The sequence below is a fragment of the Budorcas taxicolor genome, chromosome 21 (genome assembly GCF_023091745.1).
Source record: "Budorcas taxicolor isolate Tak-1 chromosome 21, Takin1.1, whole genome shotgun sequence".
Lineage (NCBI taxonomy): Eukaryota > Metazoa > Chordata > Mammalia > Artiodactyla > Bovidae > Budorcas > Budorcas taxicolor.
The window spans coordinates 50,955,505-50,981,520 of record NC_068930.1 but is presented as its reverse complement, the minus strand read 5'-3'; the positions used below and the strand labels follow the sequence as shown (position 1 = coordinate 50,981,520).

The following is a 26,016-nucleotide window of genomic DNA, read 5'->3' as shown; positions in this document are numbered from 1 at the left end:
TTGCCCCACAGGCAGGTGGAATCTTAGTTCCTGCACTAAGGATTGAACCTGTGTCCCTTGCATTGGCAGGCAGATTCTTAACCACTGGACTACCAGGGAAGTCCCTCCATCTTACATTCTTAAGCCTCATATATCCATTCCTCTACCACTAATCCATCCTTCCCTCCACCTCTCAAATGTCCCTCAAGTCCCTCTAATTCTACCATTTTGTGTCATGACATCTCTTGTTTGGATTATCCAATAGCCTTTTCCCTGGTACCTTGCCTCCTAGGTAAACCATCATCCCAACCCTAATCTGTTCTTTCCCAACAGAAAGCAAATAATTTGATCATGTTAGTTGCCACTCCTCTTAAATCTTTTCACTGGCTTCTCATGTTCCTTAGGATAAATTTAATACTCTTAACATAGCTGGAAGATCCTCTCGTATCTAGTAATTTCCTGTATAATTGCTATATAGCTTCTATATAACTCTCCTCTTTATCCTCCATATAATTGTCCATCTGAGTTTCACAGGACCGTCACTCCATGCTCTATCCCACACTATTCAGTGTATCTGTGACCAACGTATGGCTATTTAGATTTAAATTAATTAAAAGTAAGTAAAAACAGAATGTCATTTCTTCAGTCTTACTAGCCACATTTCCGGAGAAGGCAATGGCACCCCACTGCAGTACTCTTGCCTGGAAAATCCCATGAACGGAGGAGCCTGGTGGGCTGCAGTCCGTGGGGTCACTAAGAGTCAGACACGACTGAGTGACTTCACTTTCACTTTTCATTTTCATCCATTGGAGAAGGAAATGGCAACCTACTCCAGTGTTCTTGCCTGGAGAATCCCAGGGACGGGGGAGCCTGGTGGGCTGCCATCTATGGGGTCGCACAGAGTCGGACACAACTGAAGCAACTTAGCAGCAGCAGGGGCTTCCCTGGTGGCTCAGATGGTAAAGCATCTGTCTGCAATGCAGGAGACCCGGGTTTGATCCCTGGGTTGGGAAGATCCCCTGGAGAAGGAAATGGCAGCCCACTCCAGTAATCTTGCCTAGAAAACCCCATGGACAGCAGAGCCTGGTAGGCTACTGTCCATGGGGTCGCAAAGAGTTGGACACAACTTCACTTTCACTTTCACTTTAATAGTCTTTTATCCTTTCCCTGGAATGCTTTCTAATTCATCTTTCTTCACATTCCCCATTAATGCCTTGTGCTTTCCCACCATCATTTTTAACATAGATGTTATGTTTTAGAGTATAAATGAGGAGAAAATATATAGGATTCCCATATGCCTTCTGCCCATACACACACGCAACACTTTCCACTTATCAACACCCCTCACCAGAGTGGTGTATTTGTTATAATTTGGTGATCCTACATTGACACATCATTATCATCCAAAGCCCATATTTATATTAGGTAGTGTACATCTGTGGTTTTTGAAATATGTATAAGGACGTGTATCCATCATTGTTGTATTATAAGGAATAGTTTCACTGCCACAAGAATCCTCTGTACCCACCACCAATTTTTATACCCTATTCCACCTCCCTGAGATCACACTTCATCTGCTCTCCCAATAATATCTTGTCTATCCTTCAGTAACATCAAACCCGAATTAGACTGTAAAGCTTTTCTATGTCTCTCTCTTCTAAAGTCCTGTGCAACTGCAGAGTATAACTATAAAGTAACCAGGTTTCTGGGTTTTTGTAATGAAGAAGAAATCACTGTTCACATTCATTTCATTTAATCCTGCCTTTGTAACTAGTAGCTTATTTTAAAGCATTGCTTTAATCAAAATACTTTTTGTGACAGATACTCTAAGAATACTCTTCAGAAATACTATATCTTATATACAGTGATTAATTTCATTATTCTGTGGCTGCCTGTTTTTGCTATCTAAGGTGGTATGATCTAGTGGATTCATAATTGATCACCTCTGCATTCACCACTCTTGGTTCTGAATAATGCTTGGTTCTTTCCAGTAATTGGATCTATCTTCAAAATTATCATTTTAGGTTTTTAAAGATTATATACCCTACGCTCAAGGGAATCTCACAAAGTTCAGAAATATTTCAGTAGCAATACTTTCTTAGTATACTTGTGGATGATGAAGGTGATGGCTTCAAAAAGAATAATTCATTTGTGTTGGTTAGTACTGATGTTTGTTTTAGAAAAAAAATCCAAAACCCATATTTGATTATTTCACCTCAGATTTTTACACTTCCTTTGATGATTATCTGGCACACTGTAAGTTTAACCTGGCACATTGTAAGTTGAACCTATGTGCAAATTTTAACTAATATTTTATTTGTTTATATATTGCACCTCTAGATACGTGATGAAAATTCCTAGAAGGTACATTCTTATTCATTATTAGTGTTTTCCACCACACTTCAATTACTATTAATAATAGTTAGTAAATAGTACTTTGCAATTTTGAATGCATACCTGGAGATATGATCTCTTCTTTACATGAGCTTTCCTGGTGGCTCAGAGGTAAAGAATTCGCCTGCCAATTCAGGAGACTCAGGTTCGATCCCTGAGTTGGGAAGATCCCCTGGAGAAGAAAATGGCAACTCACTCCAGTATTCTTGCCTGGGAAATCCCATGGACAGAGAAGCCTGGCAGGCTACAGTCCATGAGGTCGCACAGAGTCAGACACAACTTAATGACTAAACAACAACACATTTCTTTAGGTAGTTCTATGAAGTAGACATTTTCTCTATGATCTTTAATCTTCAGTTGAGAGAAAGTGGGAGTCAGGGTATGAAGCTTGCCATTCTGGGCCTATCGCATGTATGCCAACAGGCAGACCTAAAAGCTATCCAATCATTTTGGGGATTATAGAGGATACAGTGGCTTTTCTTTTATCCATGCTGGAGATGGACTTTTAAGGAATCAATGCAGACCCTCACAGCCATTTTCCTAGTGTTGCTAGAGGTTAATGACTTGCCAGAACCCAAAGTTTCACTCCATCACCCATGCTTTGTAGGCATCTTGGCCATCTACAAACACAGGTACTGTGCAACTTTACTGCAGTTTTTTATTAGTAGTGTTCAATTTTTTTTTCTCTTGATTTAAATATAAATCATAATGAAATTCTCCCAGAGACTGTGTTTGGGGAGAATTTCATTTTCTTTCTTCCATGTGTCTGGGATTTTCTGAGTATGTAGAGTGAATATACATTGCTTTCAAAAGTATAGAAATTAATTTTGTTCTATAATATAGAAATTATTGTTCTACTTGACCAATTTAGATTTCATAACATTTAAAAATGTGTAATTTTTTTTAAAATTTAAATCCTTAAAGTTATTTAAATTTAAGTATCAGAGTGTTATTAGTTCATTTTCTTTCAAATCATAGCAGAATAGCTATCACATGTCAAATATTATCTTTTATAATCTGATTTATCTATCACTACCTCTTTATAACAAACCACTTTATTTTTAATGGGGGAAAGAGTCTCTGCTTTCCGATGGAAACTCAGGTAACTTCTGTGTATTTCAGTTAACTTCACTTCATTTGCATTCTTCTTCCATATTACTTCCTCTTTCTTAAGCCACTCCCTGAACATTCCTCTCATTTTTCCATTTGTATATAATTTGAGAGGTATCCATTTCTCAGGTTTGGCGACAGTTCAGGACCAAGGGACAAGGTCACAGAGATTATAGACTGTTGAATGTGTGACAAGGCGGCTCATAAAGAATCTGGTCAGATGTCCTTCATTTGCCTTTAATTAACTACAGCTGCTTTTTATGTTGCCCGCTGATCTTTGATCTGCTTTTCCCTTCAGACCTCTGCACACAAGGTAGTTAAAAACAAACTAGGAGGCCATTTTAAAGACAAAAAAAAAAGAAAAAGAAAATCCCTCCGGGGTAATCAAGTGACAGTGGAAGCAGCCGTAAGCTGTTAGCTTTATTCATTAGAGAACTTTAAACATGTCAAGAAATAGAATAATGTTCCTGCTGTTAGATCAGCCTCAACAATGAAGATTACAACAGCTTTGGGATGCATGAGTGGGCAAACTTCTTGTGAAAACAGATTTATTGAGGGGCATTTTACTACAGTGGCTTAGAATCTAGCTTACACAGTTTCATAGCAGGAATATTGGGTCAGTATGCATTGAGAATGTTGGTCCTCTAAGAATGGAAGATTTATAGTGCACCCTTGCTCTAACCCAAACGGCCCCTGCAATTAGGTTTAGAAAAACTTCCTATGCTCTATATGGATGGAAAGAATGGCCTCTGTTATACCATATCATCACTTTTGCTGAAGCATCTACTATGTGTTAAGTAGAACATGATCCAACATAAATTTTACTTTGGTAATGACTGTATAAATCTTGAAATCTTTCACGAGTCAAGCTGATTGATGTAATCTTTATTTGAATGAAAATGCCAATATCAGCAGTTTTTTAAAAAGTAGAGTGTTCCTTAGAGTCAACAATGTTGAACAAGAGCTTAAGAACTATTCTGGAAAGGAGTCCATTCTAACCATATCTAAGTGGATTTCCTGTTGTCATTTTTTTCTTTATTATAACCCGTAGCATCATTATTTGGGGGTCCTTAATACATGAGAGAACATTTGATTTGAAAAAAGAAGATCAAGGACTTCCCGACCCTTCATTTTTCACCATGCATGTTCAATTTTTATAGGCGCTCTTCCTCCCTATCAGTTTCAGGGAAAAGTCAGCCTTATGCAATCTCTTGCAACCTATGAAGTTTGAGAAAAACACTATCATATATTTCACAATTCTCTTACTTTAAAAAGTAACATTTTCACTCAGAATAAAACTAGCAGGCTCTCTGAGTTGCTGATTCACTTTGAGTTTTCCCAAATGATATGTCAACAATCTATTTCTCTGTACCTATTGACTTGTGTATGGCCAAATTATGAGTCATGGTCCAAACTTCCCCTTGGCTAAAATGGCTTTTCCTCAGTTGCATCACTTGTCTCTTTTTTTGGATCTTTTAGTCACGTCATGGGTCTTGCCCTTCAATATTCCTGTTAAAGCCCATTCTTTCAAAGGACAAGAATTCACTAATAGAAAAAGCAGTGTGTTTGGAAATTATAGACATTTTGTCCTCAACTACCTGAATGTCTATCCTGACTATTCTGTACTTGAAGTTTGAAAGGACTTTATAAGAACAAAAAAGGGAGCAGGAGGCACCTTGTATATTTTCAAAGCAGAATGATTATGCTTGGTTAAGATTTAGAGTTAACATCTAAAGCCTAGGGATACTTATGATGTGGCCAGTCAATCCAAAGAGAGGAATAGGAGAGCCAGATTCAACTCTGGGACGTGTCCTTGTACTCAGCTCCAGCCACTTGCATCCTTGCAGAAAGATGATTCAGGGCTGCCAGATATTTCAGTTTCTCAAATCACCTGGAAGTCTGATTTTCTTATATGTGAAAACTTCTGATAGGTAAATGTTGACAACCCAATTCATTTTAAAAAAGAACACTATGTGAACTGAACAAGGCACATCTGTAGACTGTTTTCTGGAGGTAGTACCTCAATCTTCTTTTCAGCGCCTACTGCTTGGGCAAGCTACGACATGGCTTTCACAAAGTACATGGAAGATTTTGAGTGGATGACACCGTGTCATCAGAAATGGTAGCACAAACTTATTTAAAAAATAGTGACAGCAAAGTTAGGAAGAACAAATGCTTGTATGGTGATATCTTACTGTGTGCTTTCATACTCTCATTTAGAGGAGTCCTCAGGACAACTCTGCTGGGCTATTAGGACTATTATTTTTATTTCCACTTTACAGAGGAGGATATTGAAACTCAGTGAGAGGTTCTTAATCATTTTAAGAATGAAGAATCTTTGGAGAAATTGTTGAAAGTCACAGAATTCTCTTGCTATAAAATTGAACATTAAAATAAAAACTTAGCTCATAATTTCTGGGAGGTCATGGACACCTTCCTCATTCCAAAGTCCAACCACAGAACCCCTAGAATAAGTGTTCTGTGAAACTTGATACACAACTTAAACCTAGGTCTTCAGAGCGCTCTGTGTGTGTGTGTGTCTTTTTCTGTTACCTGATGCTTCCCTCCTTAGAGAAGCAAATAATTGATAGAGCAGCCACCAGAGTAGAGCCTGCCCAGGCTGAAGAATCATTTGCAAGCCACCACTGCTGGAGTGTTTGGACTCCGAGATGAGGCTGGGACTGGGGAGGAAGACATCAGCAGTTAGAACCCTCCTCAGCATAGTCTCGGGAAAACTTCTCAGTGTTCTCTAAGACATCTCAGAGTTACAGATAGTAACAGCAACAGCAAGAGTGGCCACTCCTCACCCCATGCTTGTGATGCACCAGGCACTGTGCTGAGTGATGAAGTCAGTACAGTTTTTACCTCCCTCACACAGATTAAAGGAACTGCTAAACCAAGATGATCATCCTGACTCTGGCTCTGACACCATTAACCACCCTGTTGTACTGCTGTTCATTGTAGAGTGAGCATATGAGGGAGTGGAAGGTGCAGGGGAGGATGCTTTATTCTGTCATCATTCTTTAGATATGTGTGTGTGTTAGTTGCTCAGTCATGTCTGACTCTTTGCAACCCCATGGACTATAGCCCACCAGGCTCCTCTGTCCATGGAATTCTCTAGGCAAGAATGCTGGAGTGGGTTGCCATTTCCTCATCCAAAGGGTCTTCCCAACCCAGGGATCAAACCTTTGTCTCCTGCATTGCAGGCAGATTCTTTACTGAGTCATCAGGGAACCCCTCTTTAGATATATGACTGTACAAAAATTCCTGAAAGGTTGTTTCTCCTTTTAAGACACAATGATTTTTTTTTCCAGATAGCATGGGCTTAAAGAAAAATATTGTGCATTTAAGAAGATAAAGGAAAAACTTTAATTATACCCAGTCTGGTGGGAATTTTCACACACACACACACACACACACACACGTTGCTGTTCAGTCACTCAGTCATGTCCAGCTATTTGTGACCCCACGGACTGCAGCACACCAGGCTTCCCTGTTCTTCACCATTTCTCAGAGCTTGCTCAAACTCATGTCCAGTGAGTCAGTGATGCCATCCAACCATCTCATCCTCTGTCGTTCCCCTGACATATATATAATCAGTCATTGCTAAACCCTGTTCAGCTGCCAAAATCAGTGATAAACTGTATTATCTTCAGTGTCCCTTAAAGGCCAGTGATACCAAATTCATTTACAACTGAACTGAGTATACAGTATTTCTAACCATTTGGGGAAATAATGCATATTAGATTTAATTTATTCCATTTTCATATATAGTGTTATATGAGTCATGTAAAATGGGATACTTGCCAAATTAAAGTGAGGAGATGCCAAACATGAATAACTTACACAAGACACAGAGTTAATCATATTTTTATGTAGGAAACGTCATTACTCAAGAATACATTGCATTAAAAGAAGTGCATAGCTTTTACTGAGTTATATAAACCCCTGTTAAATGGATAATCTTGGAGTTTATGTAACTAGAATGATATTTGTTACACACAAAGTATATAGATTAATTTGCTATGTGGATGATATTTGAAATAACAACTTAAGCTTCAAATAAACATCCAAAATGGAGAATTTGAATTAAAAAAACATCTTTTATTGTTTATTTAAATGATGGGAAACATAGTCAAATTTTTTGTACCTTTATATACTTGGGAGTAATTTTCACTTAAAAAATTTAGACTTAAAAGCAAGATTTTATATTGGGAATCCAGTTTAAGTTCAGCTAACTCTCTATTGACAATTGTTAAATATTATAATTCCCCATTAACTGGTACACTAATACTCAAAAATAAAATAAAAATTGATATTTTATGGTTTCTTAAAACCTGCTAAGTCGCTTCAGTCATGTCCGACTCTGCAACCCCATAGACAGCAGCCCACGATGCTCCCCCATCCCTGGGATTCTCCAGGCAAGAATACTGGAGTGAGTTGCCATTTCCTTCTCCAGTGCATGAAAGTGAAAAGTGAAAGTGAAGTCATTCAGTCATGTCCGACTCTTCGTGGCCCCATGGACTGCAGCCTACCAGGCTCCTCCATCCATGGGATTTTCCAGGCAAGAGTACTGGAGTGGGGTGCCATTGCCTTCTCCTCTTAAAACCTAGTGAGATTCTAAAAGTATGTGGTTTATCTTAGTATCATTAGTAATATTTTATAAAATTCTATTTATTTTTAAATACACAACTATGTGCAATATATATGTTTATGAAATTAGTTTTAACAGTACATCTCATCCCCTAACCTTTCCAGATAATAGTTTACTATAATTCAAGTTAGCTCAAATACATCATTGTATTGCCTTTGTCCCATATAGTTAAGATTACTGATCCTGTGTAATTACACCACTATAAATGTTTGTTAGCCCTCGCTTCTTACTTTTTACATTTATTTAACTTTTGCTGCTTTTATGTTTATCCAACTTCCTTTGGATCATATAAAAGATTATCTCAACCTCATTTTTTTTCTGAGAGAAAAGGCATGCGATGTGTCTTTAGCTTATCACAGATCCATTTCTAAAACTTGCAAATTAACCTGTTTCCTTTCTTGTCATTCTTTTCTCTTCTCCCTGTTTCCTGCCTTAGTGGTCAGTGCTGCCTAAATTTTTCTTTGGATTTCCATCTCATGATCTAATGCCTTAGGTGCTTTCTTTTTTCCATGAGGCAATGTTTGCACACAGCTGCTCTGTAATGTATAGCATATATTGGCTTGAGAATGGAAATTTCACTTCTGTAAAGTGGTTTGGGATACACTTTTGTGCAAGATGCTATGCCAAACTGAATTGTGGATTGTAACATGCAGCCAAAGTTACCTCTGTTTGCCCCTCCAGGAAGCAGTGTGCAGTTTTAATAACCATGATGCCCTATTGCAATGACTTCCAGAGTTATTATGTAAACCTTTCAAGCAGGGCTTATGTCTTCCCTGTTTCTTCACAACTTTCCTATACAATAAATACTTTCTAAATGACAGGTTTAGGTGAGCTGGGCCTTATCCACAAGTTAACATCTTATGCAGTATATGTATATTTAAAACTTGAGCCATTTCATTTTCTTTCCAAGTTTGCTAATCTCACAGGAATATAGAATAACCAAACCATAAACCTGGGCTCCTAATAGAAAAGTGTTTTTTGAAATGAAGTGCAATTAATTAGTCCCAGTACTGTTGTTACTGGATGGTCAGCAGTGTGGAAGATAAGTCAGTTAATTAGGATTAAAACTTAATGATTTAGATAAGGAAGCAGCTAGAGTGTTGTTTAAACATTCCAAACCCACTCGTATTTTCCAAAGCACAAAGAAAAAGATGTTACAAAGAGATTTTAAAACTCTGAAATTCTCTTTTCTATAGCCCTCCATCCAGGGGTTCACATGTGACCAGATCCCCACCAATCAGATATCCAAACCTCCTTCCCACAGCGATTGGCCTAGGGACTCACATGTGACTGAAGTGAGGTCTGTCAAAGCCCTCCCAGGACCTTTCTGTTGGAGCCAGCAGAGAAGTGTCCTGCTTGCTTCCTGCATCTGAAAGGTGACAGGATGGAAATCAGGGGGTCTCAGAGGCAGTATACCTCTCTGTGTTAGGAAACCTCTGTAGCAGGAGTGAATAAAGACAAGCAGAGGCAAGCAGATGAGGGAAGGGGAGAGAAAGTCTTAGAGCCAAGCATCCCTGCCATTTCTGTCATTTCAATTATGAGCCAATGAATTCCCTTTTTGTGTTTAAGCTGATTTATATTGAATTTTGGCTTAAACAACCGAAAGAGCCCTGACAAATGATTTTGGTTGGAACTGACTACCTGCATGAATAAAAAGCATTGTTTCTCTCACACCAACTCTCCTGCCTTTTCACTGGTAAGGTAAAACAGAAAATGTGAACTCTGTGTTTGTTCATCCTGGAAAACACCACTTTAAAACACAAATGACTCCTTGTAGGAGTATCTTTCAAACTGCGTGAAACAAATACTGAATAAATTAAACCGCAATGGAGAAAACAGTATTGCTTCATCTATAGAACAATGGCATTTTAGATTCTGTGCTCATTTTAATAATTGTACTGTGGTCTAATTGGACCCATATCTTCCATATTAACTTTTAATCTCATGCTCTTAAGTTCATTTTCAATGATGAGTGCTCCAAAACCCATTCCAAGGCAAGAGAAAGCCTTAGGTGTAGCTTGAGTAAACCAGGTGGCACAGTGGTAAGAATCTCCCTGACAATGAAGATGAGGGTTCAGTTCCTGCTTTAGGAAGATCCCCTGGTGTAGGCAATGGCAACCCATTCCAGTATTCTTGACTGGAAAATTCCATGGACAGAGGAACCTGATGGGCTACAGTCCATGGGATTGCAAAGAGTCAGACACAACTTAGCATGGGCATGTGCGTGCACACATACACACATACACACACTCTGTAATTTCACAGTGTTGGTCTGGACACACTTCATAATGCCATTTTTCTTCTTCCTTGGAAACGGGAATCCTCTCTCTTCATTGGTTGTAAGCTGAATTTAGTTCAGAAAAGTTGCCATTTATGAATTCATAACATAGCTAGCAGCTATGTGTTGATGCTATTTGATTCGGCATTTGTATGTGGCAGGGCTTCCCCAGTGGCTGAGTGATAAAAAATCCATCTGCAGTGCAAAAGATGCCAGAGACTCAGATTTGATCCTTGGGTTGCAAAGATCCTCTGGAGCAGAAAATAGCAACCCACTCCAGTACTCTTGCCTGGAAAATGCCATGGACAGACGAGCCTGCTGGGCAGCAGTTTATGGAGTCACGATTCAGATGTGACTGAGTGACTTAAACCACCACAACCATATGTCAGGGTAAAGCTTAACTGCTGTATCAGAGAGACCCAACCATTCAGCAGCTTAAAGAATGAACTATTTCTCTTTCATGTGACAGTTCAGTTCATCAGGGAGTCTTTGCTCCTCATAGTCACTGTGGGACACGGGTCCCTTCCAGTGGTTGCTCTGCCATCCCCTAGGGCACTGGCTGGTCATCTGTAAGGTATAACTTCAGTTACTACCACCCTGAAGTTCCAATTAGTGGGAAGAGGAAATGAGGTAGGAGAGGCATACTCATGGTCTTATGCACTCTGCTTCTCACATGCCATGGATGGAGAATTTAGTCACATGGTCACACACAAAAGATGCTGGGAACTGCCATATTTCTGAGATATCATAGATCATGGAAGAAAGAGAAATTGGATTTTGGTGGAGCTCAGGTATTGTTTCCAGAGATATTGTACCCTTTTAGATTGTGCACCTATTTCACATGTCCACTTATCACATGCCTTACTTTGGTGCATAAGAAAAAAAATGAAGACATTGATCCTTGGAACACCAAAGTATCACATGAAGAAATTTTATTTGTCTGTTTTCAGACTTTTTAGACACCCTGAGAATTCCAGGGTAGATTGTCATGGTTTTACTTTTCATCCATCAAGAGATTCTTTTAGTGAGGATGCATTTTAAATTGCTTGGCCAAAAGTTAGGACTGCCTTCCCTAAAAAAGATGATTCATTTTTAAAATCTTTCATTAATTGCTATGTAACTTTGCTTTTGAACTGTGGTGTTGGAGAAGACTCTTGAGAGTCCCTTGGACTGCAAGGAGATCCAGCCAGTCCATCCTAAAGGAAATCAGTCCTAAATACTCATTGAAAGGATTGATACTGAAAACTCCAATTCTTTGGGCACCTGATGCAAGGAACTGACTCATTGGAAAAGATCCTAATGCTGGGAAAGATTGAAGGCAGGAGGAGAAGGGGACGACATAGGATGAGATGGTTGGATGGCATCACTGACTCGATGGACATGAGTTTGAGTAGGCTCTGGGAGTTGGTGATGGACAGGGAGGCCTGGAGCGCTGCAGTCCATTGGGTCACAAAGAGTCGGACATGACTTAGTGACTGAACTGAACTGAGCTTTGCTTAAGAATAAGAATATGAATGTGTCCTTTTACTTTCTTTTTTTACTTTTTGTCCTTTTTTACTTGAGGACTTAATACTGCAGATTCAAAATTTCTTAAAGTAGTTTTATTGGGTTCGTAACCCATCTTTAGAGGCCTATGTTTATTTGTATAATTATTTTAGTTGATGTTTCCAGTTTTCTACATTTCTATATGATATAATTTGGCCATTAAGTATATTAACTGCTTAAGGTGTGCACATTTTGGTACATTATCGGATCTTAGTTAAATATTTGCCAAACCATAAACCCAAGGAAACCTTGAAGATTAAAACTAAACAAAGAGAATATCTGCTGAATCTAGTTCAGGGAATAGTGAACATCCTTCAGTGTATTTGTTCTTTACATACTTGGTATTACTCAATAATATGACCAACAGTTTGTTCATTCAACGTTTTTATTCAGTATATAGATGGTATACCATATCTTGTGCTAGATACTGGAGACACTGAGGAAGAAAAACAAGCTATTTAGTTACTATTCATAAAAACAGGAACTTAGTAGTTATCTCAGTGTTAACTCCACCTCTTATCCTTCTCTTTCCTCTATTATCCTGACTCCAACAGGACTAGCAAGCCTATGCTCTTTCCACCATATCCTCATCCCCATTCATCCTCACTTCCCTCTACTCAGTTTCAGTTCCAGAGTCAACCATTATAATCATTTTCTGGCACACATTCTTTTCGTTGCCCTCTGTCACTTCCTCATATTCACTTGGCAAAACCTCATTCTGGTTTGCCTATTCTGCCTGCACACACACAGCCAAAATGTGGCTACAGAAAGTGACACTAAAGTCATGACCTCTGGCCTCAAGTGTACCCTTAGTGCTGCCTCGTGATCATACTACGTTTCCCCTTCCATCCCTTCCCTCACTCCTACTGACAACTATTTCATACCTTCTCTCTGCTTTCTCCAACATCCCCTTCCTTATCCTCACCCTCAGTTGATGACCTTGCTTCCTGAGAAAATGGAAAACGAAAGCAAGCAGAAGAGAACCAACACCTAGAACTATGCTAGAATAACTAATACAGTATGCAGTCCGAAAAATTTGATGAATGAAAACCCTCCTGATCATGTACTTGTCTGGCTCCCAGAAAACTGGGTTTAAGCACATTGAATGTTATACAGTAGCAAAGACACATACCACGGTGCTTGTTTGGATGGAAGCCATGGAGGCAGATATTGTTTCTAGTGAGTAAGTTAAGCATATTAACTGATATCAAACATGGATTATTATTTAGATTATATTTCTATGAGTAGTAATATATTCAGTGCTATTACAATTAAATATTTGTGTTATAAAATCTATCTGCCATCATGTTTGTGTAATGTCTCACACTTCAGTATCTAAATACTGTTTTTCAGTTGATACCTATTTTGCTTGAAGGGCAGTTTCATTTTTGCAAGCTTTTCATGTGGAAGTAAAGATTAGCTTAACCCATGCTTAGTGAAAAATTCTGTGTGATTGAACTATATGGCTGACTACATAACTGAAAGCGAATCAGCTTTCTTCTTTGTTCCCCATAAGCCAGACCTTGAAAAAGCACATGGGCTTCCCTTGTGGCTCAGATGGTAAAGAATCTGCCTGCAATGTGGAAGACTTGGGTTTGATCCCTGGGCTGGGAAGATTCCCTAGAGAAGGGCATGGCAACCCACTCCAGTATTCTTGCCTGGAGAATCCCCATGGACAGAGGAGAGTGGTGGGCTGCAGTCCATGAGGTCACAAAGAGTTGGACATGACTGAGTGACTAAGCACAGCCCATAGGGGGATTTATCTAAAATAAACCCCAGTAAGCTGGATTTCATAAAAGCATGGTACCAAGGCTGGTATGGAATAGAAGTTCAAAATAAATAGTTTCTATAGCTATGGTTCTAGGTCATTTGGCAAATAAAAAATTAAGAGCTATTACATAAAGGCAAGCATTAAAACAGTGTGATTCAGTGCAAAACACTTGGCTATATATTAATTAAGGCAATAGTGGCACATATTTTAACAGTTCTGTCTCTTACTCTATCAAGATGAGCAATGAGATTGCAAGAAGTAGTACTAATTCTTCCTGTTTCTGGACTTCTACCTAGTGACTGAGGCGAAGCTGTCTTTAAAGTAACATTTTCCCTCTTCCCTTTTAAGATGCTCATACCCTTGGAGGAGGGGAGGGGAAGGAAGCTGTTTTCCTGGAAGACCGTTGCTCTCATTACCAAATCTCTATGTGGTCTAAGCAGTGGGAAAACAGCATTGTGAATCACATGTGTGGTCGATAGTTTGGTGGGTTGGATGGTTTCCTTGGGTATCAATTCCTAAGGATTCTTTAAAAATTCTGGCATAATATCATAATTTTATTGTTAAATTATCATGAACAGAGAATATGGGCTAAAGGTTGATTTATGGAACCCTTGGAAATTTGTGACAAGCAGAATTAAAGAAGTTGTTGCTGTCATTTAGTCACTAAATCATGTCCGATTCTTTGCAACCCCCTGGAGTGTAACCCGCCAGGCTTCTCTGTCCATGGGGTTTCCCAGGCAAGAATATTGGAGTGGGTTGCCATTTCTTCCTCCAGGGGATCTTCCCGACCAGGGATCGAATCCAAGTCTCCTGCACTGGCGGGCGGATTCTTTACCGCTGAGCCACCAGGGTAGCCCCTGAGTTAAAGAAGTACTTGTAATTAAAAACTCTTCATATACTATCCTTTTTAAATTATTTGAACCTAATATAGATAACATTGGAGAAGGAAATGGCAGCCCACTCCAGTGTTCTTGCCTGGAGAATCCCATGGACTGAGGAGCCTCGAGGGCTGCAGTCCCTGGGGTCGCGAGGAGCTGGACACGACTGGCCAACTAAGCAATAAAGGTAACAGACTTTGTAGTTGGATTTGGGCAGTGTTGTTCTGGTCAGTGTTTAATAACTGGCTCTCTAGAAAGCAAACAAAAACCCTGATCTGTATACTCCTACCATGGCCAGTTTCACGCTACCACTATGATGCCACTGAATACGTGGTTGGGAAGAGAGGTTTAGCATCTGGCCGGTAAGGGCCAGCTTTACTACAGAACTGGAGGAGTGGGCAGGGAGGGCCTGAGCGCTGTTGCTGAGTCTTGTGACAAATAGAAAGATCCTTCTTTCCAGGCAGTTCAATAATAGAAGGAAGGAAGACCAACTGTCAGGAAGTTATCAAACTTTTGAAGAGGCTGGAATTTAATTATTTCAACCACTAAAAAGAAAGGATAATTATGTGATGTAAGTGCTAATTGTTGCTACAATGGCAGCCATATTAATTATAGTACATAAATGTATTAAGTCAGCATGCTGTACACCTTGAATTTACATAATGTTTTATGTCAAATATATTTCAATTTAAAGAAAAAAAGAAATTCTGAGGCAAAGCAATATGTCTTCTTTGTGACTGATAGAGAAGTCCCCAGAATTGGTCAAGTCTCTTCTGAATGGAAAGAGAGGTCCTGGTACTCAGCGGATAGAGTGGAGTCCTAATTTCTACAGCTACCCTCCTGCATGTTGATAGACTTCCAATGTTGAAATGCTAGTCACTGTGAACATTTTTTCACTCTGGATAAGCAAAATACAATGCAACTTTTTCCTAAGTGTATATATATTATATACACATGCAATCGTGAAACAAGTGATACGTCTGTTTCTCTTCACATTTCCTTCGCTTTAAAGACATTCTGTGTGTATGTGCTCAGTCACTTCAGTTGTGTCTGACTCTTTGCAACCCTATGGACTGTAGCCCACCCTGGTCCTTTGTCCATGGGATTATCCAGGCAAAAATACTGGAGCAGGTTGCCATGCCCTCCTCCCAGGGATCGTCCCAACCCAGGGATTGAACCTGCATCTCTTGTATCTACTGCATTGGCAGGTGGGTTCTTTACAACTGGCGCCACCTGAGAAGCCCTTAAAGGCATTTAATACACTTCCTGAGGTATTTCTGAGAAATAACTCCAGAAAAAATGAAGAGACAGAGCCAAGGAAAAACAACACCCTGTGGTGTTGTTTATTATATATATTATAACAACAGCCAGCTGTGGATGTGGCTGGTGATAGAAGTAAAGTCCAATGCTATAAAGAGCAATATTGCATAGAAACCCAGAGGTTATATCCATGAATTAAGGCAAATTGGAAGTGGTCAGACAGAAGATGGCAAGAGTAAACATCGACATTTTAGGAATCAGCAAACTAAACTGGATTGGAATGGGTGAATTTAAGTCAGATGACCATTATATCTACTACTGTGGGCAAGAATCCCTTAGAAGAAATGGAGTAGCCATTATAGTCAACAAAAGAGTCCAAAATGAAGTACTTGGATGCAATTTCAAAAGTGACGGAATGATCTTTGTTCATTTCCAAGGAAAACTATTCAATATCACAGTAACCCAAGTCTATGCCCCTTCAGTAATGCTGAAGAAGCTGAAGTTGAACGATTCTCTGAAGACCTAAAAGACGTTCTAGAACTAACACCCAAAAAAGATGTCCTTTTCATCATAGGGGACTGGAATGCAAAAGAAGGAAATCAAGAGATATCTGGAGTAACAGACAAGTTTGGCCTTGGAGTACAAAATCAAGCAGGGCAAAGACTAACAGAGTTTGGCCAAGAGAACACACTGGTCATAGCAAACACCCTCTTCCAACAACACAAGAGAAGACTCCACACATGGACATCACCATATGGTCAATACTGAAGTCACATTGATTATATTCTTTGCAGCCAAAGATGGAGAAGTTCTATCCAGTCAGCAAAAACAAGACCAGGAGCTGACTGTGGCTCAGATCATGAACTCCTTGTTGCCAAATTCAGACTTAAATTGAAGAAAGTAGGGGAAACCACTAGACCTCTCAGGTATGACCTAAATCAAATCCCTTATGATTATACAGTGGAAGTGACAAATAGATTCAAGGGATTAAATCTGATAGAGTGCCTGATGAACTATGGATGGAGTTTCATGGCATTGTACAGGAGGCAGTGATCAAGACCATCCTCAAGAAAAAGAAATGCAAAAAGGCAAAATGGTTGTCTGAGTAGGTCTTACAAATAGCTGTGAAAAGAAGAGAAGCTAAAGGCAAAGAAGAAATGGAAAGATATACCTATTTGAATGCAAAGTTCCAAAGCATAGCAAGGAGAGAAAGGAAAGCCTTCCTCAGTGATCAGTGCAAAGAAATAGAGGAAAACTATAGAATGGGAAAGATGAGAGATCTTTTCAAGAAAATTAGAGATACCAAGAGAACATTTCATGGAAAGATGGGCACAATAAAAGACAGAAATGGTATGGACCTAACAGAAGCCGGAGATATTAAGAAGAGGTGGCAGGAATACACAGAAGAACTATACAAAAAAAGATCTTCATGACCCAGATAATCATGATGGTGTGATCACTCACCTAGAGCCAGACATCCTGGAATGGGAAGTCAAGTGGGCCTTAGGAAGCATCACTATGAACAAAGCTAGTGGAGGTGATGGAATTCCAGTGGAGCTATTTCAAATCCTGAAAGATGATGCTGTGAAAGTGCTGCTCTCAATATGCCAGCAAATTTGGAAAACTCAGCAGTGGCCACGGGACTGGAAAAGGTCAGTTTTCATTCCAATCCCAAAGAAAGGCAATGCCAAAGAATGCTCAAACTACCGCACAATTGCACTCATCTCACATGCTAACAAAGTAATGCTCAGAATTCTCCAAGCCAGGCTTCAACAGTATGTGAACTGTGAGCTTCCAGATGTTCAAGCTGGATTTAGAAAAGGCAGAGGAACCAGAGATCAAATTGCCAACATCTGCTGGATCATCGAAAAAGGAAGAGAGTTCCAGAAAAACATCTACTTCTGCTTTATTGACTACACCAAAGCCTTTGACTGTGTGGGTCACAACAAACTGTGGAAAATTCTTCAAGAGATGGGAATACCAGACCACCTGACCTGCCTCCTGAGAAATCTGTATATAGGTCAAGAAGCAACAGTTAGAAGTGGACATAGAAAAACAGACTGGTTCTAAATCAGGAAAGGAGTACGTTGAGGCTCCTTGTAACCCTGCTTATTTAACTTATATATAGAGTACATCAGCCAAAATGCCAGGCTGGATGAAGCACAAGCTGGAATTAAGATTGCCAGGAGAAATATTAATAACCCCAGATATGCAGATGATACCACCCTTATGACGAAAGCGAAGAGGAACTAAAGAGCCTCTTGATGAAAGTGAAAGAGAAGAGTGAAAAAATTGGCTTAAAATCAACATTCAGGAAACTATAATCATGGCATCTGTTCCAATCACTTCATGGCAAATAGATGGGAATTAGTGGAAACAGTGGCAGATTTTATTTTGGGGGGCTCCAAAATCACTGCAGATGGTGACTGCAGCCATGAAATTAAAAGATGCTTGCTCCTTGAAAGAAAAGCTATGACCAACCTAGACAGCATATTAAAAAGCAGAGACATTACTTTGCCAACAAAGGTCCACCTAGTCAAAGCTATGTTTTTTCCAGTAGTCATGTATGGATGTAATGAGTTGGACCATAAAGAAAGCTGAGCACCGAAGAATTCATGCTTTTGAACTGTGATGTTGGAGAAAACTGTTGAGAGTCCCTCGGACAGCAAGGAGATCTAACCAGTCCATCCTAAAGGAAATCAGTCCTGAATATTCATTGGAAGGACTGATACTGAAGCTGAAATTCCAATACTTTGGCCACCTGATTCAAGGACCTGACTCACTAGAAAAGACCCTGATGCTGGGAAAGATTGAAGGTGGGAGGAGGAGACGACAGAGGATGAGAGGGTGGGATAGCATCACTGACTCGATGGCCATGAGCTTGAGTAAGCTCTGGAAGTTGGTGATGGACAGGGAAGTCTGGAATGCTGCAGTCCATGGGGGTCACAGAGTTGGAGAAGACGGAGCAACTTAACTGAACTCAACCGGGGTATTTTACCATCTGCCAACCTAATCCACAGCTTACTTTCCCCTGGTGTTTCTCATTGCATTATTCATTGTATTAAGGCCTGTATATAGCAGTCAACTTTCCATAAAAAACCAACAACATATCTGAAAATTGAACCACTTACCTAAGTGCACTTGGAGCTTACTTGGGGTCTAGTATAAAGTTTAATAGCAAGTAAAGGAAAATAAAAGGATAGCTTCCATTGAATTAAAATACCAAACAATAATTTTAAAATATATTACATTGAGCTGAAATTGAGTTTAGTAAAAACTTTGCTTACAAGTGAGATTTTCATTAGTTTAATAATTCTCAGCTTTTCTGTCCTTTCATTCAAAGTGTGATTTTTAAAAACCCACTTGTTTTTAAGCTCTGCCTCAACTTTTCTTCCTTCCTTGTACATTCTCTATCTATCATGATTTCATGCATAATGTTTGCATAAGTTTATAACTCTGAAATATATTTTCCTATATTCTGAAGTCAATGAAATAATCAACTTTATGAGAGCAAGAAGTTTGTGCCAAGGAAGTTACTGCACTCCCTTTAGATTTCTGCTAATGACCATTGCTTGGAGTTAGTTTCTTTAGAAAAATACAAACTAATAGTAAACTTCCATGATAATATTTGCTCAGAATTTTCAAGGAAGTCTGTGGCTTGCCCAAAAGCTTAACTTTTAACAACATCTTTCAAACCTGCGAAATTACATTGCCTATTTAGCCAATTCAGTGTGCATAATATTAATTTGCTGTGCCACAAAGGTAGTACGCTTTAACTGTTATTAGGGGAAAGTATTTATTTGATTTCCCTTTATGAGTCTCACATTGCTTATAATTCAGTAGGGCTACCACATTTTCTGGGCAGGCTATCAAATAGGATGTTGTAATGATTTGCTTGACTAGTAGAATAGATGAAAAAATATTAGTTCTGTCTGTAGCTGTTCTATTTTTGAATTTCAGATTTGCACAGTTTGAGACCATTTATTCCTCGTGGTTTTCTTTAACATTTTTTTAAAATTCTTTTATATTTTAAAGAGTTGAAGATGTCACACAAAATCAGGGTAATGGTTAGGGTACTATGATTTCAGAGGACAAAATAGAAGACTTGGGTTTTATTTTAAAATGCCAAGGAAAGGGCTATAATACAATGCAAAATTTTTTGGCTTTGGTGAAAGGAAAACATAGGTCTTACTTGTAACTGACATCTTGGGATGCTTGAATGCTTCAGTTCTCTCTCTGCGTTACTATTCCTTTTCATCTTCATGAAGACGTTGAGATGTTTTCTGATTCATAAAAAGTTACTTAACAAAAGTATCTTTGGAATAATCCATTCTACTTAGAGGATACATATAAACTCAGTGTTTCAGTAGACTATCTTCCTATATTACACATTATCATGGATTCCTTGAATAACTGAATGAAGTTCTCTTTATGTACACTAAATTCTTAAAACTTCATCTTCTACATATTGTTGCAAAGGAGATCCATCATTGTGGCAGTTTATTATTTTATATAATCCGTTTCTTTTTTCAACAAATATTTATCAAGCAACTACTAGGTTTCAGGTATATTCTAGGTACTTAGTGCATATCGGTGGACAATGCAGACAAAGATCTCTGCCCTGGTGAATCTTATATTCTACTGGAAAAGACAGGAAACAATAAATATAAAAAAAGAAGTAAAGAATGTAGTATGTTAGAAGTTGATAAGTACTTTGGTAAGAGGAAAAAACAGCAGTGCAAGAAGTGTTTGTTTTGTTTGTTTGTTTTTTGATGCTGAGATAGGGAGGAGCAGACCTCTGTATTAGAGGGGTCAGATTACTCAGTGGCCATGTGAAGGAAGTTGGCCACGTAGAATCTGAGGGAGGAGCATTCCAGGCAGAGGGAATGGCTAGCACAAAGGCTGAAAGCTGAGACAGTGTTGGCATGTTTGGGAAACAGCAGAGGCCATTGTGGCCAGAGTAGAATCAGTGATGGGGAGAATAGTAGGAGAGTTGCTGAGGGAAGTAGTGCAGGCCTGGGTTATGTATGGCCTTTCTGTGAGTGAGATGGGAGTCGTTGCTTACCAGAGGGATGACATGAAATGACTTACATTTTAAAAAGGATCACTCGGTCTGTTGGGTGAGAACAGATGGAAGGGGTCCAAAGGTAGATGGAGGGAAACCTGTTAATGAAGTGCTGAAGTTAATCAGCTGAGAAATGATGACCATAACTTAACTAGAAAAAAGTCAAGAGTACAGGCAAGAGAGGAAGTGAGAGATGGTAGAAGTCTGTGTTTCGAAGTAGAGCCAATGGATTGGAAGGGAATTTTGAGAAAAAGAGGAGTCCACAGTGATTCTAAGGTTGAACAGGTTGGTTTTTGTTTTGTTTATTTTGTTTTATTGAATAGGGGTGTTGGGGAAGGAGTTCAGTTTTACACATGTGAATTTTGAGAAAGTTGTTAGATATCCAAGCAGAGATATCAAATAGACAATCAGATACTTAAGTCTAGACTTTGAAAGAGAAGTCTGTACTGGACATGTATTGGGCAAGTTGTCAGCATATAGATGATAATTAAAACCATGAATTAGAATGAAATCACCAAGGGAGTGAGTGTAGATAGAGAACTTGTGAGTGAATTTCATGTATTTGGTATGATTTACTCAGTGGGCTTGTAAAGTTAAATACGCCCTCTTCTCAAAGAACTCATGGTCTGTATTTGACTGTACATTTTCATAAATGCAGGAGATGCTATTCATATAGACTGTAGTATCTGGAGATGAATATTGCAATGGCCAGTATGGGGATGCAGGGAGCAGTGTGGAGAGTCAGTTATGTATTTCTGTATGTTAATGGCCATCAGTTCAGTTCAGTTCAGTCACTCAGTTGTGTCCAACTCTTTGTGACCGCATGAACCACAGCACGCCAGGCCTCCCAGTCCATCACCAACTCCTGGAGTTTACCCATACTCATGTCCATTGAGTCAGTGATGCCATCCAAACATCTCATCCTCTGTCGTCCCCGTCTCTTCCTGCCCTCAATCTTTCCCAGCATCAGGGTCTTTTCCAGTGAGTCAGCTCTTCGCATGAGGTGGCCAAAGTATAGGAGTTTCAGCTTCAACATCAATCCTTCCAATGAACACCCAGGACTGATCTCCTTTAGGATGGACTGGTTGGATCTCCTTGCAGTCCAAGGGACTCTCATGAGTCTTCTCCAACACCACAGTTCAAAAGCATCAATTCTTTGGTGCTCAGCTTTCTTTATAGTCCAACTCTCACGTCCATACATGACCACTGGAAAAACCATAGCCTTGACTAGACATGTTAATGGCCATAACATGATACAATAAATGCTATTCTTGATATATGTAGTAGAGTTGTAATATAATATAATATTAATAATGTAAAATGTAATAGAATTTGTATATGTCATGGGATTGTAGAGAAAGGAAATGTGAGTTGACTCAATGATAAGAAGGTGGAGTTAAATTTAGAAGACTGTTTTCAATGTATCTTAGAACAGATTAATATATAGTAACATTGTGTGTAGTTAAAATCAAAATTAAGACCTGAGCCGAAGGATCACTTGACATTATCTTTTAATGACCTACGTTCAGGTCTACCTTTGGGCACCTGGTTTGTCTTCCAAGATCCCCCATCCTATTGCTAAAAAGGCTACCGAAGCCCATTGCAGCACTCTTCATGGTTGAAGGCAGAGGTGGATGAGGAAGGAAGGCACAGGAATGACAACAGGACCACAGCATTCTAGCTTTCTATGCCTGAGGATTCGGTTGTTAGCAGGGGTGGTGTGTCCCATGGTCAGTCCATCAGTGTGGTCTTGCACTCTCTCTCCATTGTCTCTTTTCTGTGGCTTAGGTTATAAAGGAATGGTTTTAAAAAGTGGGTTTTGTACTTTCTGTTGTAAGCATTATAATCTCCAAAAACAAACAAACAAACAAAAAAACATCTTTTCTGTGAAGTGATGCCTTTAATGTGATTTTCTGTTCCCAGCTCTAAGAATACTATTGAGTCATCCACCAGTGGCTGTTGGCCAAGTAGGTGAGAATTGTAAAAAATGCTTCCAGGTGAAATACACACACACACACACACACACATATATGTGAAGTGAAAGTTGCTCAGTCATGTCTGACTCTTTATGACCCCATGGACTATAGAGTCCATGGACTTCTTCAGGCCAGAATACTGGAGTGGGTAGCCTTTACCTTCTCCAGGGGATCTTCCCAACCCAGAGATCGAACCCAGGTCTCCTGCATTGCAGGCGGACTCTTTACCAGCTGAGCCACAAGAGAAGCCCATATATATATACATATTCACACACATGTATATCTTTAACATTTTTAAGCGGTCTTTACCTCATGACATCAGCCTTGTATCCTACAAATAATCTCAGTTATAAAGTACATATAGGCCACAACTGAATTAAAATTTTACTTAAAAATTGTAAATATTGGGGTGGTCTGGTGGCTCAGACTCCACACTCCCAATGCAGAGGGCCTGGGTTCAATCCCTGGTCATGGAACTAAATCCCACATGCTATACCTAAGACCTAAATAAATATATTTTAAAAATTGTAAACATTTGTATTTTCTGTCATTCATTTTATGAAAACAGGACAAAGTTCCTTGAAGACAATTGACAATTTGACAATAAAAGTAAACTTTTCTGCAAAACTGGAATTGGTGCAGAACATAAATAGCAACATTTCACACTATAAATAGCAACACTAAATCACTGGGCCTAAAACTTAGTTTTATGCATACTGCTGTTCTCTGCTTGTTGTTTTCCCTTTACATGTAAGATTGTTCTCAGTGTATCACTTTTGTACCCACCTTTGAAAGTCTTCATTCTTTTAGGCACCCTTAACTATACATTAGGCTATGTCCCAGCACCTAGCACAGTACCTTGCATGCACACCTCTCTAAAGAACCATTTGTCAGTCTATTAGGTGCTGAATCATTAGTCGCTTTCTCTCATTCACATAGCAGCTGAACATATGTATATATGATCAACAGTACTGCAATTCTTCATTCAAGTACTTCCTGTGCTTTATTTCATGTCATATTTACCAATATTTACCATATTTCTCTATCCTTACTTATTTTTATGATGTTCAAACTAATGAAATAAATCTAGAATAAGCAGCTACCAATTAAAGAATTCATCTGGAGAATTAACTGGCATAATGGCATGTGCAGGAACCCTAATTAGCCTTAATATATTTATTCAACAAACTTTTATTGAGCTTACTGAGTGCCAGCTACTCTGCAAAGTGACAGGGGTGTAAAGTGAATAAGGCAGGTAGAATCTCTGTCCTTATGGAGGTTTTTGACAAGCAAACAGTTGCAGTGCCGTGTAATAACACAAGTCCAGGGTACTGCAGGAGCGTATCAAAGGGCACTTGTAGCTGTTAGAATTAGGTTCAAGGACAAGTGGCACAAAACCCAAATAACAATAGTTTAAAAGAAATAGAAAATTTTTTTTTTTTAGTATTAAGTTTTTTTATTTTTTTAATTTTAAAATCTTTAATTCTTACATGTGTTCAGATTTTTAACATGAGTGTCTCAAGGTAGACCAGAACTCCATGATGTCAGATCTACTTCTGTCTTGTTGCTGGGCTGTGGCTGACCTCCAGGCCCCAAATCACCTCATTGTGCAAGGGGACTTCTCCTGCCCTAGGTCCACATTCCACCAGAAGGAAGTAGGAAAAGAGAGGGGAGGAGCAGTCTCTGTAGCTTTAAAAGACTTCCTAGAAATTGCTCAAACCACTTTCACTTACATTCCCATTGGCCAGAACTTGGTCACGTGGTGCCCTAGCAGCAAGGGAGGCTGGGAAATGATGTATTTATTCTGGGCAATGAGGAAGAAAAACAGGGTGAATGCTAGGGGACAACTAACAGTCTCTGCCTCAGGATTTCTGGGAAAATAATTGTCCAAATTGAGATCTGGGGTAAATAGGATTCTCAGAAGTGTATGTGTGTGTATCCTGACAGGAGGACAACATTCCAGAGAGAAGGAAAAGCTCAGGGAATTGAACACTGAAGAAACTGTTCTTTCACCACAGTTAATCCTTGCATGATAGTGTTTGTGCTCTTCTTCTAGTTGGGCATTGGGTTTTCAGACTTAGAGGTGCTTGGGACTCCAGAACTTCCATGCTGTGATGAGAGAGATGACGTATTTACCAAGGAGAGAGGATTGGAGCATCACCACTCATGTGTTGGCATGTTAATAAATGTGATTGGGAGCAGTGGAAGGGTTACTAGACAGATTATCAGATTGATAGGAGAACATATTAATAGAAGTTAGTATCACTCCTCTATTTAAAATCCCTGCTTGTGCCAGAGCACTTATAAAAATGTAGCTCAATGCTCTGTGATGACCTGGAGGGAGGCTCAAGAGGAAGGGATATATGTATCCATATAAGTGACTTACACTGTTGTACAGTAGAAACTAAGACAACATTGTAAAGCAATTGTACTCCATTTTTTAAAAAAGCAGTCACATATCTTACTCCCATTGAAATAAAATTTTGTTGTACTTAGCCTTTTGCTATTAGCCTCTGTTACCTGTCATGTCCAAAGTTCCAAGTGTTTTATTTGAATCTTCATACCTGAGAAACCAATAGGGTCAAGAAAATAGGAACTGGTCTTTGCATAAGTGTTTATTGAACTTTTCTTTATCATCTTTCAGGTCTTGTAGAAATTTGCCTGATGCACCCTCTCGATGTGGTGAAAACCAGGTAAGGTTCTGCATGAACAAGTTTTATTGACTTTGGCTGATATCCAAATTAAGATCTGTCAGAACACTAAATGCTAGAACTTGTCCTAGGCTGGTAGCTTCTCCCAATAATGGCATTTATATTTACTTGTTAAAGAAAATACTATTTGACAGATAAAATGTGAGCAGTGAAAAGCATTTCTCGATAGAGGTCATCTGAAGGTATGTAATATTTTACTGCGGTCACATGACAACCATAAGGTATGATTTGTGACTTAACTGGTGAGCAAAGGAAATTTATCAAAATGATGTAAAAACTTAACTCTGTCTAGTGAATTATGACAGCAGACTTCCACTTGGCATTGCATATAGCAGATTGCTATTTAATAGTTAGCATTTTGGTGTGAAACTCCAAAATTTCAAGTAAACTTCTTT

The 26,016-nt window shown here is 39.1% G+C and overlaps 1 protein-coding gene across 1 annotated transcript in view; it reads left to right on the top strand.

The window, feature by feature from the left end:
• The window catches only part of SLC25A21 (solute carrier family 25 member 21), a 362,628-nt gene that overhangs the window by 119,674 nt on the left and 216,938 nt on the right, over positions 1 to 26,016 (top strand). The window contains exon 2 of the mRNA XM_052659966.1: positions 25,555 to 25,603. Within this exon, the coding sequence (XP_052515926.1) occupies positions 25,575 to 25,603 (29 nt within the window). The 5' untranslated portion in view covers positions 25,555 to 25,574. The remainder of the gene's footprint in view (positions 1 to 25,554; positions 25,604 to 26,016) is intronic.